The sequence below is a fragment of the Abramis brama genome, assembly GCF_963993115.1.
Source record: "Abramis brama genome assembly, chromosome: 16".
Classification (NCBI taxonomy): domain Eukaryota; kingdom Metazoa; phylum Chordata; class Actinopteri; order Cypriniformes; family Leuciscidae; genus Abramis; species Abramis brama.
This window is the reverse complement of record NC_139978.1, coordinates 26,928,710-26,947,213: the sequence shown is the minus strand read 5'-3', so window position 1 is coordinate 26,947,213 and position 18,504 is coordinate 26,928,710. Positions and strand designations below refer to the sequence as shown.

Here is an 18,504-nt window from a genome sequence, read left to right as displayed (position 1 = left end):
TTGAGTACTTTCTTGAATTTATTTACTTAAAGACGAGTGGACACAATAAGATACAAATATTTAGAGTTCGGAATACTTAAGAATAACAATATAATGCAGTTAAATCTGAGACATACAAGGGGAGACTTTAAAACTAAAACATACATCAGCCTGCTATTAAGCTAACATGCAAAAATCATTAATAAAAAAGGTTGAATGGTTTTGTATGTATATAAAAAACAATATAATACTAAAAAGAGTAGAGCCAGCATGATTTCTTTTCATAAAATCATTCTGGTACCCTCATTCCATTAGACAGAAATAACCCACTTGCTGTTTTCTTAAACTTGTAGTGTTGCAAAGGCACATTTGTACTCATGCTTGTACATCTGGTCACAGCTCATGCCAAATACTGAAACCAACAAGCCCTTCGTAAATAATGAAAGAGGACAGACATAGAAACTACATATTAGATCGACAGTCATATTTAATATTTTGTTTGGTGTTCTAGATTGATTCATGCCATCGAAAAGGCACTAAAACCCTTTTTTCACATTGAAACGGTCACCATAGCCTGTCTGATTCAGCACATCTACAATAGTCTGTTACGGTGAGCAAAACAAACCGTGGACAAAACATGTAAACAGACACTGGGAGGAAAAGGTCACAGAGGTGCTCTGTGCAGACAGGACATGGAGTCGGGGTGGAGGGACAGATGTTGGTATGTTCAGAACCACCAAGATGGTGTGTAGGTCCATGCTTTTATGGAGTGCAGTATTTGAAATGAAAAAAAAAAAAAAAAAAAAAATCCTAAGAACTAGGGAACACGAGTAAAATAGATAAACTAGATCTGCAACCACTTTTAAAGCTATAATAATACTTTAAAAGTGATGGGTGAGAGCAAGAGATGTAGCACCATCCCTTCATTTCTGAAGATGAGAAGTAGTATTTGTTAATAAAGAAATTCTGTGTAAATTAAATTTAATACGGGGCTTATGAGCCAACATCCACCCTAAACACACCCAGATATACACACCTGAAATAATGGGACACTGCCAGCAGCATCAGTTGTATTGAATACCGTAAACTGACTTCAAAAGAGGAGAAAGAGAGAGGAAGACTCTATAATTCAGGCTGCCAGAAGAAGACATTTCCATTTAAATAACTATTTGGCTGTGTTTCCTTCAGAAAACAGTACGCAAATTGTTTATTTGCCGCCCTCTGGGTTAAAAGTTGTAAAAGGGGAAGCATAGTGTTTCATACTTTATAAACGGTTGTAGTGCGGTAAAACCCTCTCCACCTGACTAAACACATACATTAAGTGTTTTAGCTCACCTTTATGATGAGATTCAAGGTGCAATTCAGCGTCTAATTTATTTTATCTTGTAAAAAATATACATGAAAAATATTAGATGACGAAAAGCTATGTTAAAATTATGGAGCATAGAAAAGGGCTAATTTCTCTCAACAGGTCTGTGGCTCAGGATTGCTGCACATTGGGACATTTCACACACAGCCCCAGTGCTAATGTGTCGTTACAGATACAAGGCTGTTTCTCCTTAATCTGAGGCAGGTCAATGTCGCAGCCTGACCAGCAGGGGGCGGTAAGGGGACCAGTCGAGTCAAAATGCAACTTTTCACAATCCAACAGTTGAGAATTTGTACGTAGGTAAATAGATTAAGACTAGCCTGTCTACTCTTTAAAAACATGAAAATTGTATCACAGGGATATCATGATCTGTATTCATTTCTTTTCAGTTAATGCAGCACAAACAGTATGAAACATTATTAAAAGACTTGGACGATGAAGTGAGTTAGAGTGTCTGAAATTTTAGCTTAAGGACCAAGTTATACCATCCGTACGTCAGTCAACTGGTCAGTAAGTCAGTCAGTCCTGGAATGTGAAAGGTCGTCATTTCCCAAAGTTCCCTCCTTCAAAAATAAATCAATGTGTAAAAGTGCCAGAGTACAGGTACATTTGGATCAACGGCAACAATGTGGTGAGGATGAAGACCAAGATGATTTCAACTGGCTCCTTTCTCCCTACCTCACTTCCCTCCAGCTTTCTCCCTTTCACTTTTTTATTGCTCTTTCTCTCTCTCCCCCTCTTTTCCGTGACAGAGGTCACTTAGTGTGGCAGAGGAACGATCACCTCCACGTAGTTGAGAGGGAAGAATCCGGATTGGCCACGCAGCATGCCTTCATACCAGTTTTCATCGATCTGATTGGTCAGATTGATGATGTCACCCTCGTGGAAGCCCAACTCGCCTTCGTTCTCCGGATCAAAGTCATAGAGCGCTTTACAGCACGGCTGCTCCGCGGCTGAGAGGACAGATGGAGAGATTTAATGACAATGGGATATTAAGGAGGGATTTGGGGAATGAGGGATATTAGTTTACGGCAGTAATCTGACATTCTAGACAAAAACATAAGACAAAGTATAGAGTCCTAAAGAAATTATTTACTCTAAAATGTCTCGTTCAGGTTGTGTATAAACACCCAAAAATATTTTAAGGGAATTTACATGATTTTAAAAATATATATTTTTAATTTCTATTTTGAAAAACGTACAAAAAAAATAATTAAACTTTCATTTTTAATGAAAAGCATTAAAGAACAAATAAAATGTTTAAACACTAAACATTTTAAACACTTTCATACTTTATAGCAGGATTTGTTTCGGTAATTGAAATAAAGATGAAATAAAATAAAATATAAATATTAGATTGATGAAAACTTGAAACAGTTTTTATACCAACAGTTAGCCTTGGCAAGATGAAGTTGAAGTAATACATTTAATAAAACTGCAATACAATTAAAGCTAAAAAGCAAAAAGTAATAAAAAAGATAAAAGCACATAACAACATTATTTAAACAAACTAAAATTAAAATAAATACTGACCAGCAAATACCAGTTAATTAAAAATATTAATAAATACTACTAAAATAACACTGCTTGAGTAAATTAAGAAGTTTTTCAGTTTCCTGACAAAGAAACATTTCCCAGTCCAGTCTGTCAAACCAAGGTCAAGCCCTCAGTGAGCAGTGCCGATATACGTGTTAGTTTAACACACAGTTTTTTTTAATCCCACTACAACCGTCTGGGTTAGGACAAGATGCTCTGTGTTAGTGAGGGGTCGGGTGGCAAAGCCTGGGTCTGTGGTCATGTGACAGGAGACCTCCAGTTTCAGTCTGTAGCAGGGGCTCACTCTGTTAGGTGGAGCAGCACTTTGTGCTTGAGGCCAACATACATGCACACACTTTACACACACACACAAACACAGAGACACCTGTACAGTCTTCTCTTACACACATACACACCTCTTTCCTGTCAAGCACACATCCCCATACAAGACACTATGTAACCTGTAGTTTGCTGTATGTCAGTGCAATAAACTATCAACTAATGGAGAGCTGAACTTTGCATGTTTTGGACAAATACTTCCCTTCATAAAATCATATTTTCACAGCTATGGGAAAAATCCACTGTAGATGTAAATAATCTATGTAAGTAAATTAGAGGAACTTATTATCATCACCGATGGTGGTATTACAGAAGGAAAATTTGTTATAGTATATTTGCTTGCCACTTGCTGTTGTAATGTGCGCCTTTTTGTAGTTGTGCCACGTCTTAACTATTAAAACCTTTTAACTTCCTCCAAACGTTCCTATTCTGTTCTACTTCATACAATTAGATAACGGAAATCTAACTGTGAAAAAAAATTACATTTATACAAATATATCCTATCTCTTTTGATTCTTATTAATTAGAAGACTTGTTAGAAAATGTGCAGTTTTGCTCATTTCTCCTTCCTCATTTTTTTTCTCCACCACAAACACACGAACACATACACTTTCCCATGCAAACATACAGAATCACACACTCTCTGACTCACGCAATCTGGGTTTCCATGTGGATATTCTGCCAAACTGGTGGAATGGCTCTGATGACGCAATGGGAAGAGAACACAGAACAGGGTCACTGGCTGACGAAGAGAGCAGCTGACAGCTGTCCATTTGGCCTGTCTATCCCGACACACGCACAGGCGGTCTCATCACACCCTGCCACGGGGCAGCAACCGCACAAAGCACAATGTGCCTTTCTCTCACTAGTCCAAAGCATTTCCTCAATGTAATGAAGATCATCTATCCTCATTCAAGAATAGCTCAATCCCTCATGTTATTCTGGCTACATAATAGGGCAAAAGGGCATTTTATGACTTGTTTTATGAAGCAGGTCAAATGTCTGGTCTTACCTGTATTGCGCATGGGTGGAGCAGATGTTGGGGTGAAGCCACCGTTCGACTGTTCGCTGGGGTCTCCAAAGTCAATTACAGGCTTGGGCTTGGGCATATACTCTTTACGAGGACGTGACTGAGCATCTTTCATCCTGGGCGGTTAAACAGGAGTCATTTATTGCCTCTTTTGATAGAATCAAGAACAAACAGACATGCTGTGAAAGGAGGACACGTGCTCACATACACACCTGTCTCTGAGTTTGTCAGAAAGTTCGTCCAGGATTTGAACAGCCTGTCTGTGGTACTGCAGCTGAGACTCAACCAGTGACGACAGCTGGCTCACCTGCTCAATCTGCACAGGAGCACACATACATACAATATATAAAGATATATTTATTTGTCACTTATGCACATCCACGCTTATGGTCACACTGTGCAACCACAACAACCTTCATTAAAAATAGTCACAAATAGTTAATGAGTAATTCCTGAGGCCTTGAGTTCACACGGGTCTCACTAGACTGCTGAATTTAGACTGGGAGCTCTGCTAGCAGTTCACACTAAACGTTTACTATCATTTAAAACTGTACCATACAACATCTTAAGTGTATTACTTTACATCTAGAGCCTGATGAGTTTAATATAGTCTTTCCATAGACTCCACTAGCAAATGTTTATTCCCTTATAACGTTATTGTAATATCGAACCAACAGATGGCGCTCTGACATCTCCATAAAATATTAGATAAAAGCTGCAGCCAAGAAGCAAGAGGATTTTTATTTTTTAGGCAGTTTTATTGGATTACCTGTCTTGACCCCACCCCACTGATGGGCTGGAGTCAAAAAAGGAAAGGAAATTTTCATCTTCGATACTGCTAATTCTAAAGTGTCAGTCTTTGCCAGAATTACTTAAGAGAGACAGTTGAGTTGGTATAAAATCAGTAAGGCAAGGTGTTACAGAAAAACACTGAATTATTCAGTGCTGCTAATAGGATTAGAACAATCCCCAAGACACCCAAAAGCACAAAAACACACTGAATGAAGCATCAAGCTGTCAGATGGTAAATCCTTACATCAGTTTCCAGAAGGTTGTACATGCTGATCTCAGCCACTTCCTTAGATTCATGAAACTTCTCCAGCGCCTGCCTGACCTCTTCATCTGGAATTTTCCCTTGACGTTTCTTCTTATAGTCAAAATCTAGCCTGCGTCCTTCAAGTTTTTTCAAATGGTGCTGAGAAAGAGGGAAACACTTTCAATATAACTGGTGTGGAACCAGACCACATTAAAACATAGAAAAGGAAATGAACTCTAAATATAAAATCTATTCTTCAAGAAGCAAAAAGAGGATTTTACTGTACAGTTCTTCATAAATACAATCTTTATTTCTTGTAAATAGTCTAGAAATAAAGACATTTTATCACATTTTATCTGCTAAGTCACATTTTATCTGCTAAGTCAGAAAAGAAATTGCCAAAATTGTACCTTTAGGGGTACAACAGCTTTTCACTGGGGCAGGGACAACGTTGTACCTTATCTACCACTAAAAGGTGCATATTATTACCTTAGTATATACCCTTAAGGTACAACTATGATCCTTTCAGGGGTACTGCTCCAGTGACAAGCTGTTGTACCCCCCTAAAGGTAACATTTTTGCAAATTTCTTTCTGAGAGTGTGGGTGTCACATAAAAACATTTTCAGTTATATACTGTAGGTATCTCTATATGCGTGTGAGACAGAGAGTGAAAGCAAACCTGTATCTCTCTTAGGTCCTTGTCACACAGGCCTTGTAAAGGGTCGATAAAATTCTGTTTAACATCAATGTCCAAAGAATCCTTCACCTCTGCTAGCCTCTTCATACTTTCACCAACATCAAATAAGGCACCACCTACAGACACAAATGTGGTTTGTTTTGTGCATTTGGTTAGCTGGAGAACAGCAAATGAAATCTGTGAAGTTTTAAAAGCTGCACTTATTTTGTAAACCCACCAAAGTTTGTTTCCTCTCCAAGTTCTCTGCCATACTTTGCCATGCATTCTCCCAGCAGCCCCTCGGCCTGTGGATAACCTGGGCTCTTCACCTGCCCTCTGATCTTAGACATAGTGTTTAACATAGATAGCTTTGCACGAGATGCTGTGTGAGACAGAAAGGCAAGAACAGTGGCAACAACAGAGAAAGAGAAATAGAATGGAAAAGACAGAGAAACGGTTTACAATAACGATCAATTGTGTGCATGTTTTGTCAGAAAAAACAAACTTACAAACTTGTACAAACTTTAGACAGCAAGCTAAATAAAAGCTCCAGGGATGTCTTTGGTCTTACCTGGATTGGGCTGCAGGTACTCTGATGTCTTAGAGATGACTTCTACCACAGCTTTATTTGTCACATCTACTTTCTACAGAAACACAGAGGGGAGGTCAATGCACAGAGAACACGTATACATGCAACACTACAAGCAAAACACAATAACCAACACAGAATAAAAAGACAAAATGGCTTTTTTATAACGTGTAACAATAAGAACAGAGTCTAATTAATCAACGTCTAAAACTAAATTAAATTACACGACACTCTGGAATGTTTCAGATTCTTGATTCTGATCGCAGCATTCCGTGGTCAAAATTTTTTGTATAACAATGCTAAACTATAGCTATGTTTGAAAGTTATCTAAGGCAATCAATCTCCTTGACTGTGCTACTTAAATGGCTTTTGTAGCACTGAAGTCTCTTCTCACATAATAAGGCCATTTCAACAAATCAATATTTCAAGTTCAAGTTCAAGTTTCAAGTAATCTAGAGTCAGCTGGTCATTATTTCAAAATAAACCCCTTCAGGATGATACATGACAGCAGGCTTATTTTGTAATGTTGACCAGTAGACTGTACTTTATGCCTTATTGCCTTCCTAATCAAGGGAGTAGCTGTATTGAATTTCCCTACATAAGATCTATCAGACTACTGTTCTTCAAGTCATCTTTATTTGTGTGTATTCTATTAAATCATCTACTAAAACATGTAATTACAGAGGAACTGAATGAAGAGGCATCTGTCAAATCTGTGAAGACAGAGTTTAGTGTTAGAACAAAGTTAAATGTATATCATTGAGCAATATTTTAAGGAGACCTCTGATGACATCATTCATGTTTAAAGGATTGGATTATTAAAATAAGATTTTAGCCAAAGACACTGCAGTGAATAAATATGTCCGATAATTATAAAAACATAGGCTACAATCATGGATCACTGCAGCCACACCACTTTCACTTTGAAAATAAAATAAACTTTCCACAAAAACACAGGTAGTGTAGAAAATCTCATTGATGGATGTGTGGGACAGAGGTCAAGCCTTTGAATCACTTTATGTGTTTAAAATCTATGTTTTTAGAAAGACTATTGGCAGCTGTGTGGGTAAATTCTCTCCACTTACTCTCTCCAGGTCCTTGAACTCCTCGTCCAGTTTAGTTCCCTCAGCACCACCAACCTTCTCACTCACCATCTGACACAAACAGAGAGAGAAGCCCTTTTAAACCAGTATGACTGTATTAAGGTTAGAACTTGAATAATTCTGGATAAATTGAGAATACGTTTTTTTTCCCACGATTTTGAACAGACAACTAAAAAACATAACATGGAATTTACTAGAGGTTCTGACAAAATGTTAATTGCTGCAGTCTATTAAAAATGTTTAATCAGTTGGAATGCATTTTAAACGCTCCGTGTTTCCCAGCGACAGCCCAGAAACCTGACTGATCTAGAGAAGATCTGTGTGGAGGAGTGGGCCAAAATCCCTCCTGCAGTGTGTGCAAACCTGGTGAAAAACTACAGGAAACGTTTGACCTCTGTAATTGCAAACAAAGGCTACTGTACCAAATATTAACATTGATTTTCTCAGGTGTTCAAATACTTATTTGCAGCTGTATCATACAAATAAATAGTTAAAAAATCATATATTGTGATTTCTGGATTTTTTTTTTTAGATTATGTCTCTCACAGTGGACATGCACCTACGATGACAATTTCAGACCCCTCCATGATTTCCAAGTGGGAGAACTTGCAAAATAGCAGGGTGTTCAAATACTTATTTTCCTCACTGTATTTTATCATCAGAGTTTTTGTCATAGTGTCTAAACTGTTTGCATGAAGCATTGTAAAGTCATATTTTAATCAGTGTTTTCTTAGCTTCTAACAGGCATAGCTAGCATGTGTCAAAGCTATTGTGTTAAGCCAGCAGAGCAAGTTTTATCATGGCTTTCACTGTAAGGAGTAGGGAAAGTTGCAACATGACGTTCTGACAAAATCTGCAGGACAGTGGCCCTCCAGGAGCAGGATTGGACACACCTGCACTAGATGTTTTGCCAGATGTTTAAAAAAACATGTTTCAGATGATTTATAAGCCCTTTTAACTAGTGAGGACCAGTAAAATGTCCTCATTAGTCAGTTGTCATAATATTTCACTACATAAGTGAGGACATTTGACCCTCACAAGTATAGCAACCAACAGAAGTTACGGTGGCCGACAGTAAAATATGTCGTCGTCTGAGACAGCAGAGAGTAGCCAGTTAAGAAATGAGGTTTCTTTACAAAGATAAATTAAGAAATTAGGTTTACTTAATTATTCAGTAAAACGATAGTTTAATTAAAAATTTAAATTAGCCCATGATTTACTCACCCTGAAGCCATCCTAGGTGTATATGACATTCTTCTTTCAGACGAATGAAATCGGAGTTATATTAAAAAATGTCTTGGCTCTTTCAAGCTTTATAATGGGAGTGAATGGGTATATTTTTTTAGAAGTCCATCAAAGCGCATCCATCCATGATAAAAGTGCTCCACACGGCTCTGGCGGGTTAATAAAGGCCTTCTGAAGTGAAGCGATGCGTTCGTGTAAGAAAAATATCCATATTTAAAACTTTATCGACTAAAATAACTAGCAGATGGCAGACGCATCGTTTACGGCGAAAGACTAACCCTTGAACTTGATGCACAACGTAATGACGAACGCGGTTGCCCAGCCCTGTTTGTTTGAACCACGAGAGGCATCAAAAGCCCTATTCGGATGGGACTAGTTTAACATGGAGAGGTGGTGTAAAGTAGTAATTACCAGAGCTTCTCTGTGATTTTAGTCCCGTCCGAATGTGCCATCTCAGTAATCATTACGGACAATGTCAGTAAAGATTACAGCGACTTTTACCTTCAGTAAAAAGGTCCGGAAAAATTACCTCAGGTAATACTAATCCCGTGCGAATAGACCCGCTGTAAATATGTACGTAAATATTTTGTCATTTCCTGTTTAAAAGTAGTTTGCCACGTTTTTTCAAGAATGGAGACGCTTGAAAAAGCATTCAGTTGTGTTCTAGACGCTAGGAGGAGTCTGTGGCAAAACTCAAGTGTTTTCCACACACCAAATTTCAGACCAGAAAGAAGATCGAAAGCAATTGTTAGAGGCACGAAACATCTTTTAGCGTTAGGTAAGTGCCTATTACCAACACAATCCAAACTAAAGTTAATTAACACATCGTTCGACCAGACATAACTGTTTTATATATATAAATATAGGTTGTTTGCACACGTGATATCAGGAAGCAACACACATGATGACACGACAGGAGGGTGACGGCGATGCGCAAATCGAGTTACTCCTCCCACTTCTGCTAGTTTTACAGAGATGAGATATCTTATCCCACTGGCCATTAATATTACAGACGTCCTGTGGTAAAATTACATTACTCCATCTACCCTTGTAAAGTTAATCCCGTCCGAATAGGGCTTAAGCTTACGCTACTCCTACTTCCTATGTCATACATCGTCAAGTGTTACTCTTTTAAGTCGACTTGCGTACAGCCGTCTGCCAGAAGCTAGTTATTTTAGTCGATAAAGTTTTAAATATGGATATTTTTCTTACATGAACGCATCACTTCACTTCATAAGGCCTTTATTAACCCGCCAGAGCCATGTGGAGCACTTTTATCATGGATGGAAGCGCTTCGATGGACTTCTGAAAAAATAAACCCAATCACTCCCATTATACAGCTTGGAAGAAACAGGACATTTTTTAATATAACGCCGATTGTATTCGTCTTAAAGAAGAATGTCATATGCACCTAGGATGGCTTCAGGGTGAGTAAACCATGGCCTAATTTTCATTTATGGTGAACTATCCCTTTAATGTATTAAAATTTTGCCCAACCAATACAAACAGTCTCTGAGAAACTTAAGGAAATGCAAATATGTGTCTCCACTCTCCCCTACTTCTGTGATCATTTAAATAGTTTTGACATGGAAATGATGACACTGTGTGGCTAAAAAGACTATTTGTGAAACTGTTTCATACCTAGATAGCCTAACAGCTTTCTCTGCATCAGTGGCAGCGCAAACACAGATTTGAATGTTACGGTGTGATTTTGTCAAAGCTTTAATAGACGTGGCCGAATCATTGTTGTTTAGGAATGAGATGTGGGTGTGTGGGTGATTGAATAGAGATTGCAACCTTTTAATGATTAATCGTGCAGCTCTAATTAAAATGACTGTAAAATATGACATTTACAAAATGTAACTGGAAAAGCTTGTATTGATCATACCACAAAACACACGGAGACCAGTTAAATACAATTCATCAACAATTCGTATAATTTTACACTTTCCCTCCACCTCTGTATTCCTCACAATATATAAACTGCAGAAAATGGCTAACTTTTACAAGGAACTCATTTTAGCACCGCACACATGTAAATCCAATTAGCCCTCCCTGCAACTCATTTCTCTTGCGCTCACTTGGGAGGGATCATTTTTCCCCCTGTACTTCCATAGCTTTCATTCTTAATACTTTAAATAGCTCCATATTTATTATCCAAATTATTCTAAGAAAATCATTGAGAATATTATACAGCATATAATGCATTCCTTGCCAACACCAGTGGTATTAAAAACAAAACAGCTCTGTGTGAACCTGTGTCTGCCACAACAGTTGTTATTCTCAGGTCTTGGTAACACATGCTCATCCACTCACTCTTTATGTCCTGAACATGCAACAAAGAACCTGAGACAGTGATCGTGCAACTGTTGAAACAAGGCCACATGTTAAATTTCAGTCCTCACTAACATATGTTGTTTGTTTTATATCTTTTCTTCACCCTAATTGGAGGAAGCATATATTTCAACATGGAAAGCACTGGATGTTTGTCATATTACATCATACGAACATTAAATCACAAACACATGTCATTTTATGGATGTAACTTGCCATGCTTAGAAGTTCATTTTGCTATTTCTATGGCTGTATTAAAGATTATTTATCCATAACAACCTGTTTCCTTGAGTTTTTCTCTTACTCTATACTGTAAGCATTCTCTATGATCTAAACATGCATGTCTAGTTTGTGAACAACACACTTCAAATGGTCTTTTAAGTCCAATCAAAGTTTAAAAAGACTTTTTCATAAAATCATTAAAAATACACTATGGGAGGTTATTGCAACATCTGCTATATAGATTACAGTAAATAGCTCTTTAAGACAACCCTTGCTGGCAGTAGAGGTTAAAAAAACCAACAAAATTTGCAATGAAATTAAAACATTTTATACTAGGGCAGTCTATTGAATTAACAACAGCTTTAATTTAAATGTAATAATCACAATTATATGCAAAATATTAGATGACCAAAGCCACCAAATTAAGATAATTCAAAGACATGCCATTATTGTTGCAGACAAAAGCAATGAATAGATATAACACACAGGGCCTTTAGAAGTTAATAAATTGTTGCTTTCACATCAATTAACGTAAGCCTATCAAGCCTGCAATATTTTTTAATTGTTAGTGTAATGTACATATGCAGATTGGTGTCTTATAAAAAAATCCCAATAAATGAATGTGTTAAAGGATTAGTTCACTCCAGAATTTAAATTTCCTGATAATTTACTCACCCCCATTTCATCCAAAATGTTCATGTCTTTCTTTCTTCAGTCGAAAAGAAATTAAGGTTTTTGAGGAAAGCATTCCAGGATTTTTCTCCATAGCGGACTTCAACAGGGACCAATGGGTTGAAGGTCCAAATTGCAGTTTCAATGCAGCTTCAAATGGCTCTACACGATCCCAGCCGAGAAATAAGGGTCTTACCTAGCAAAACGATCGGTCATTCTCTATAAAAAATAAATAAATACTTAACCACAAATGCTCGTCTTTCACTAGCTCTGCGATGCGCGTTCACGGCTTCACGCATTACGTAGTCACATTGGAAAGGTCATGCCACGTAGGCGGAAGTACAGAAAACTCCATCGCATTTTCTCTTCCAACTTCAAAATTATCCGACATCGTTGTTTTACCCTTTATTTTTGTAAAGGGCATTTGACATTGGGTTGATACTTCCGTCTATGTAACGCGTGACCTTTCCAATGTGACTAAGTAATGCATGAAGTCGTGGACTGGCATCACAGAGCTAATGCAAGACGAGCATTTGTGGTTAAAAAGTATTTACATAGCCCTCTGAAGCAGCACTGAATCTGCAATTTGGGCCTTCAAGCCGTTGGTCCCCGATGAAGTCTACCATACGGAGAAAAATCCTGGAATGTTTCCCTCAAAAACCTTAATTTCTTGTTCACCCAATGAACATCTTGGATGACATGGGGGTAGGGATGTGACGGTGAGGATATTTTCACACCGGTTAATCGATGTGTGACAACAATACCAGAATCACCGGCAGGGGCTTTTTAATTACTAATTTAAAAGCGAAACTAAAATGCGCACGTCCGCACGGGCATTCATAATGGTGTGGTTCAGAGCGAACGTTGTCAATTAATTCCTATAGAAATTAACTGAAAACGTACGCTTTGTTCTGCTCCTTCCGTGCCCGTGGACATTTCTCAACAATTGAACAACAATTTAAATTGACGGTGGGGGGCAGTGCCGCGATGAACCGGTGTTGCTTCTGAACACCGGTAACACCGTCAACACCGACTATCGTAGCAAGCCTACATGGTGGTGAGTAAATTATCAGGAAATTTTCATTCTGGATTGAACTTATCCTTCAACACCACCACTACCATGCACAAGAGCAATCATGAACAACTTGATACAATTGAATCAAGATGAATAGCAGAGTTATTTTAAGCCAAAGACATCAGCACAAGAACACTCCATTACAACTATAGCTGTGTTTGACATGGAGGTGTCTGCTTGCAGTGACCTTTTCACTCTATATCCTCCAAGAATGTTTGCATATTTGTGCAATTCAGTTTGTTTGGCAGACCAGGCAGGAACAAAGGAAATTAGTAAATAATTAACCAGTGTTTTGTGGCATGTCAATGGGGTGCGTCCAAATGTCTCCAATATGTTGAGATGGTGAGAGACAGTGGATAGAATTAACGCCATAAACTAGGTGGAAAACATGATACGGCTAAGATTAAGGCAACAGATAAAGACTGACATGTTCAAGTTCCCATCAATATAACATTTAGGCTAAATGAAGGCAATATTATCAGTGCCACCTTTCTATTTAAAAACAGAAGATGTTCTGTAATGATCTAGATAGGACACTCCCGCAATGAAACTGTAAGCTCAGTCCGCTGGCGACATGATTATGTATATTTATGACTGAAAGAGGCTTTATCAGCAGGTAAAAAGATAATACATAGGCTCAGCTCTTTCACACACTGTTGATAAAGAATGCAAACAACTGCTAACTTTGACACAAATACGCACACACAAACAGCCGGCCACATTGCCGAAGCAGACCCAGCAGGCGCACTGAAACCAAGTCCACACTCCATAGATAATGCTGTGCTTGTGAGTCTAATGAAGAGAAGAATGCATGACTGTGAGTCAACTTCTACAGAAACAACGCAGGAATTTCAGAACAATCCCTCTTGCACAATCCTCAACAAATGTTAAGTAAATGTGTTACTAGGTAGACACCTGCTTGGATGGATCTGCTTTTTTTGTTAAAAAATTACTTTCTCCTATCCCATCTTACTATGCCCAGAAAACTGAAGGCATAATTACTCACAGAAGTGTAAACGATGTGTCTCAATTAAAACATTGCTGTTTGTAGTAGCATCTCAACAAGCCTGACACAGCAACACTGGCGTAACCAGTGGCATCTGTTTTTCCGACCACGGGAAGTATTCAGGAAACCTGTATGAAAACATTTCACTGTTTATTTTTACTGCAGTGGTGCAGAAATTACCAACTTTATGGCTGGCATCATCCAGAAAATGTATGCTCTATTGCAGCGATCTCACAGGTTGTTGGAGAGGAGGGATTATTGCCCTGCCCTTGCGGTGCACATCATCCAATTCGAATCGAAAACAAATACTCTCTGATTATTAGGGGTGTAACGGTTCGCAGTAAGTGAATGAAACAGTCGAGGCATGTGCATCAGTATCAGTGTGTACTGGATCCGTGCATTATATCTTAAAGTAACAGCGTGCTAATACTCCTGCTGTCTGAGGTTTTAATGTTAATCAAACAACAAAATACAAAGAAAACCCTCCCTGCTCTAGATTGAATAGCTTTTGAACTTTAATAAGAATTCGTCTTTAATTTATACAGTCAAATATGCAGTTATTTTACAACTTCTGTACCTGAAACTAATGCAAGACCTACCTAAAACACCTGAAAAGCACTGTTTATTTTATTTGTATCTTTGCTCTATTGTATTTATTTGTGCTGTTGCTTGTAGTTAGATTATTTGTTATTATTTTCTTCATTTTTATTTGACAGTAGTGCTTTTTTCCCTGAACACAGCACATACAGAATCGTACCGAAACCGTGACCCTAAAACCGTGATACAAATCCGTGAGTAATTTGAACCATTGCACCCCTACTGATTATGTAATCCAAATGAAAGGTGCATTTCTTTCTATAAGCGCAAGCGCGTTCACTATACTAGAGATGACGAGTCAGCAATTTCAACTTCATCTTTGTAGTCAACACTGACTCAGAAAACACTAGTTTATTAATAAACAATTAAAATTAGTGGTCGACCGATTTATCGGCAAGGCCGATATATCCGCTTTTTGCGAGCGCTTGGGCGCGATCAATCTCAAAATAACTCAAACAGTTCTACGGACAGCACACCTAGAGGAAGGCTGGACTGAGGGTGGACTGGTATTAAGAGTTTGTCTTTTGGCAGGGTGTCCGGCTTATGTCAAGTATTGATTACTGTGGAATGCTGGCATGAGTTCTCTGCAGCACTGCAGTCCAATAAAAAGAGCCAAGAAGAGCAGGCGAGAGCTCTCCAACCCCCCTTAAGTGTTGCATGATTCATACTCTTCTCCGGCCCAAACACTGGCCATTTTCCTCTGCCCTGCTGCACTCCTCCACTCATGTAGATCCCCCACTGGGGATCTGAACATGTTCCTGACAGGAAATTGGGCAACCGTTTGTCCCTTCCTGCTGAGATCACCGAACAGTGACAGACATGCGCTGCTTCCCCTACATCTGTGACCATGTGCCCTAAGGAAAACACAACCACTGGCAAAGAGAAACTAATAAATTAATTAACAAAAAAAAAAGTTAATTCTTGTCTTGTCTTGTTAAACAAGTCTTGAGTTAATTACACCATGAACCATAGACAAAGAACCTCCTCACAACACCGCCAGAAGAGCAGCCAAAATCAGGGAGAGGTTTTCCTGATAACACATTTGATTGTCTTCACAGGGTCAAAGTGAGAATTTTGGCACATTTAAAGCCAACACACTGCCTGCTGTGAGCCCACACTCAGGTTCTGTTTCATTTTGCCATTCCCAACTTAATAACAAGACAATATCTAGCCAAACTAGATGGACAAGCTTTATTAAAGCTTTTCTGGCCAGTTATATTGAAACTAAATTTTCTCCAAAGATTTGGTGAAACTGAGTTTTTGCTGTTATGCAGTTCACTTTCATGCTCCCATTAGCCTATATGTATTAATATATTGGACGGACACCATATTAGTCAGTTTTCTTTTACCATATCACATCACATTTATATGAAAATAGGGGAGAATTTTAAGTAATTTCTCTATTTTCATCAAGCTGATACTGTGAACATCTAACATGAGAAAAATGAATTCAAAATATTTCCAAGTGTTTCTTCATTTTTTCCTTGCTATAATCAAATTGTATCAAACAAAACATATGTTCTTGTTAGTAGTGTTTTATTTTACAATTATTTTATAGTTTTCTGTTCTCATTTTCACCCTGTTAGAATTGTAATATCCAATTAATAAAATAAAATAAAAACACCATTTCCTTAATGACATCACAAATGTAACTAAAGGAAAAATATCAGCACAAACATGAACAAATATGCAATGTGTGATTGACTCTAAGATGTTTTGTATTTGTAGTAAAGCTTTGTTTCAACTATAAAAAAAATCCTGTTTGACAAAATTACAGAGACTGGTTACTATTGCTTGTTATTTTCATCCTGTTAGGAATTCTCAAAATGTCTACATTTTTCAGTCTGCTAATTGTACTGTCATCGTGTAAATAATAAATAATAATTAGCTGAAGTACCCAAGCTTGACCAAAACATAGTTCTGAAACCTTGCAATACACTTTTATAGAAATAATTTCAATGCATATTAGCATATTCAAATATGCAATATATTTATATGCATATTACATTTTAAAAGAGCTTAAAGATACTAATGACCCAAATGGTGCTTGTTCAATCACATGCAGGTTAATTTAACCCACTGACAAGTTACATGGCTGACTATTTGCCCATTTGTAAAATGAAAGCCAGTGTGACAGTGTCATATTTTCCAATTACATATTGCCAGCATAAAGTTTGAACCATAGAAACAAGAGAGCTGCAAACACAACATCCATAGAAGACGTGATTGTCCAACAGATGCTAATAAAGGGAACAACGGTAATCTTTGGTAAGCCTGATGCTGCAGTATATTTTTGGCGTATTTCTACGCAGAATTAGCATATACATGTACATATTTTAAATAACCCGGTTTCATGAGTAGATCATATGCTCAGTGCAAAATCGTTCATTTAACAACAGTAAACGTGGCAAATGGACTGATATAGTAAGGACGGGGGCGTTGTATTGCAATACCAAGCTAAGAAAACAGACACTCTTCTGCATATTTTAACACATTGCAACCTCTAATTAGGTCTGAAAGCGTCCATAAAGTGACACTGACTATTTATGAAAGCTTTCAAAAATATTAAATATGGCAATGACTGTAAGTTAGGACAAGACCGATCATTAAAACACAAAGCAAGCAGTTTATAACTCTGCAAAGGTATGACATTTAACAATAGCACGATTTATATATGTAAATAATTAGAAAGAGTTAATTACAACAAGGAGAAAAACACACAATACACTTTTAAAATGCAGAATAGCGGGCAGAGATGCCGCATTTTCCGCTAGCCCTTACTGGAAGTTTAGCGCAGCGTTAGCATGCTAAGCTATCTGGCACAACACTGCGGTCCAATGGAAGAAAACAACAGAAAAAAGTAACTCGCAAACCTGGCTGGCTTTGTAAAACTGCTTCTTTAAGCCCGCCACGGACATCTTCAAGGCGTAATCCCCTTTTCTCGACGAAAAAAAGACTTGCAAAGTAGGTTTTATACTGACACAACAGTGTGATAAAAGTCAACGGTCGGTGAGTGAAATATAAAACTCAAGCCCTCAGATAAACGATAAACGACACCCACTCCACACAAAAAAAAAAAAAAAAAATATTCCAGGTGGCTTTTGGGAAAGTTTTTATCAAGTTATGATATTAAATGTTCTTCTGGTGGCTTTCTACTAATATGTGTCTTTAATACGGTTAATAGTCCATCCACCGCATTTGTAAGTCTTGAGAAACTAGCGGTTTCCTGCGCAACGCAAGCACATTCCTAGCGCGAGCGGAGAAGGGACTGGAAAAGGGACCGAAGCGCCTTCTACCGCTCACGACATGTACTGCACCCACAACTCCAGTGCTTCTATTGACCAGATGATGGAGCCAGGTGTCTATTGTAGTAGAGTTCTACAAAAGGCTGATAGTTTATTATTAAATACTATGCTGAAATGATTTTAATGTTTTTAAAAAATCTCTTATGGGTTTCAATCTCTTCCAAGGCTGCATTTATTTGATTAAAAATACAAAAAACAGTAATATTGTGAAATATTATTACAATTTAAAAATAAATCAATACTTTTATTCAGCAAAGAAAGGATGCAATAAATTGATCAAAAGATTCTATTTCAAATTCATGAAATAGAACTTTCTATTCATCAAAGAATCCTGAAACAAATTGTACACAACTGTTTTCAACATTGATAATAACTAGTGCAAAATGCCCG

The 18,504-nt window shown here is 37.7% G+C and overlaps 1 protein-coding gene across 2 annotated transcripts; it reads right to left on the bottom strand.

Annotated features, from left to right (window-relative positions):
- Positions 1-18,087, bottom strand: sh3gl1b (SH3-domain GRB2-like 1b). Of its 2 annotated transcripts, XM_084086605.1 has the most exons (10): positions 17,683-18,058; positions 7,641-7,709; positions 6,538-6,610; positions 6,205-6,348; positions 5,970-6,103; positions 5,290-5,448; positions 4,466-4,569; positions 4,236-4,369; positions 3,876-3,923; positions 1-2,301 (listed from the first exon to the last, which is right to left on the bottom strand). In XM_084086605.1, exons 1-10 carry the CDS (start codon positions 17,725-17,727, stop codon positions 2,108-2,110), a joined length of 1,104 nt encoding a protein of 367 aa, XP_083942731.1. In that variant the 5' UTR covers positions 17,728-18,058; the 3' UTR covers positions 1-2,107. The 2 variants fall into 2 exon arrangements, with proteins under 2 accessions (XP_083942731.1, XP_083942732.1); XM_084086606.1 differs by lacking the exon at positions 3,876-3,923 and having other exon boundaries at positions 17,683-18,087.
- Between the last annotated feature and the right edge of the window lie 417 nt (positions 18,088-18,504).

Bases quoted from the DNA above. Each gene is read 5' to 3' on its own strand.
- sh3gl1b (XM_084086605.1), bottom strand. From the start codon at position 17,727: ATGTCCGTGGCGGGCTTAAAGAAGCAGTTTTACAAAGCCAGCCAG. The intron at 5,449-5,969 runs GTTTGCTTTCAC...CCTCTTTCTCAG, and splicing joins AGGACCTAAGAGAGATACAG to CACCATTTGAAAAAACTTGA. The intron at 4,570-5,289 runs GTAAGGATTTAC...GCTCCTGTGCAG, and splicing joins ACAACCTTCTGGAAACTGAT to ATTGAGCAGGTGAGCCAGCT.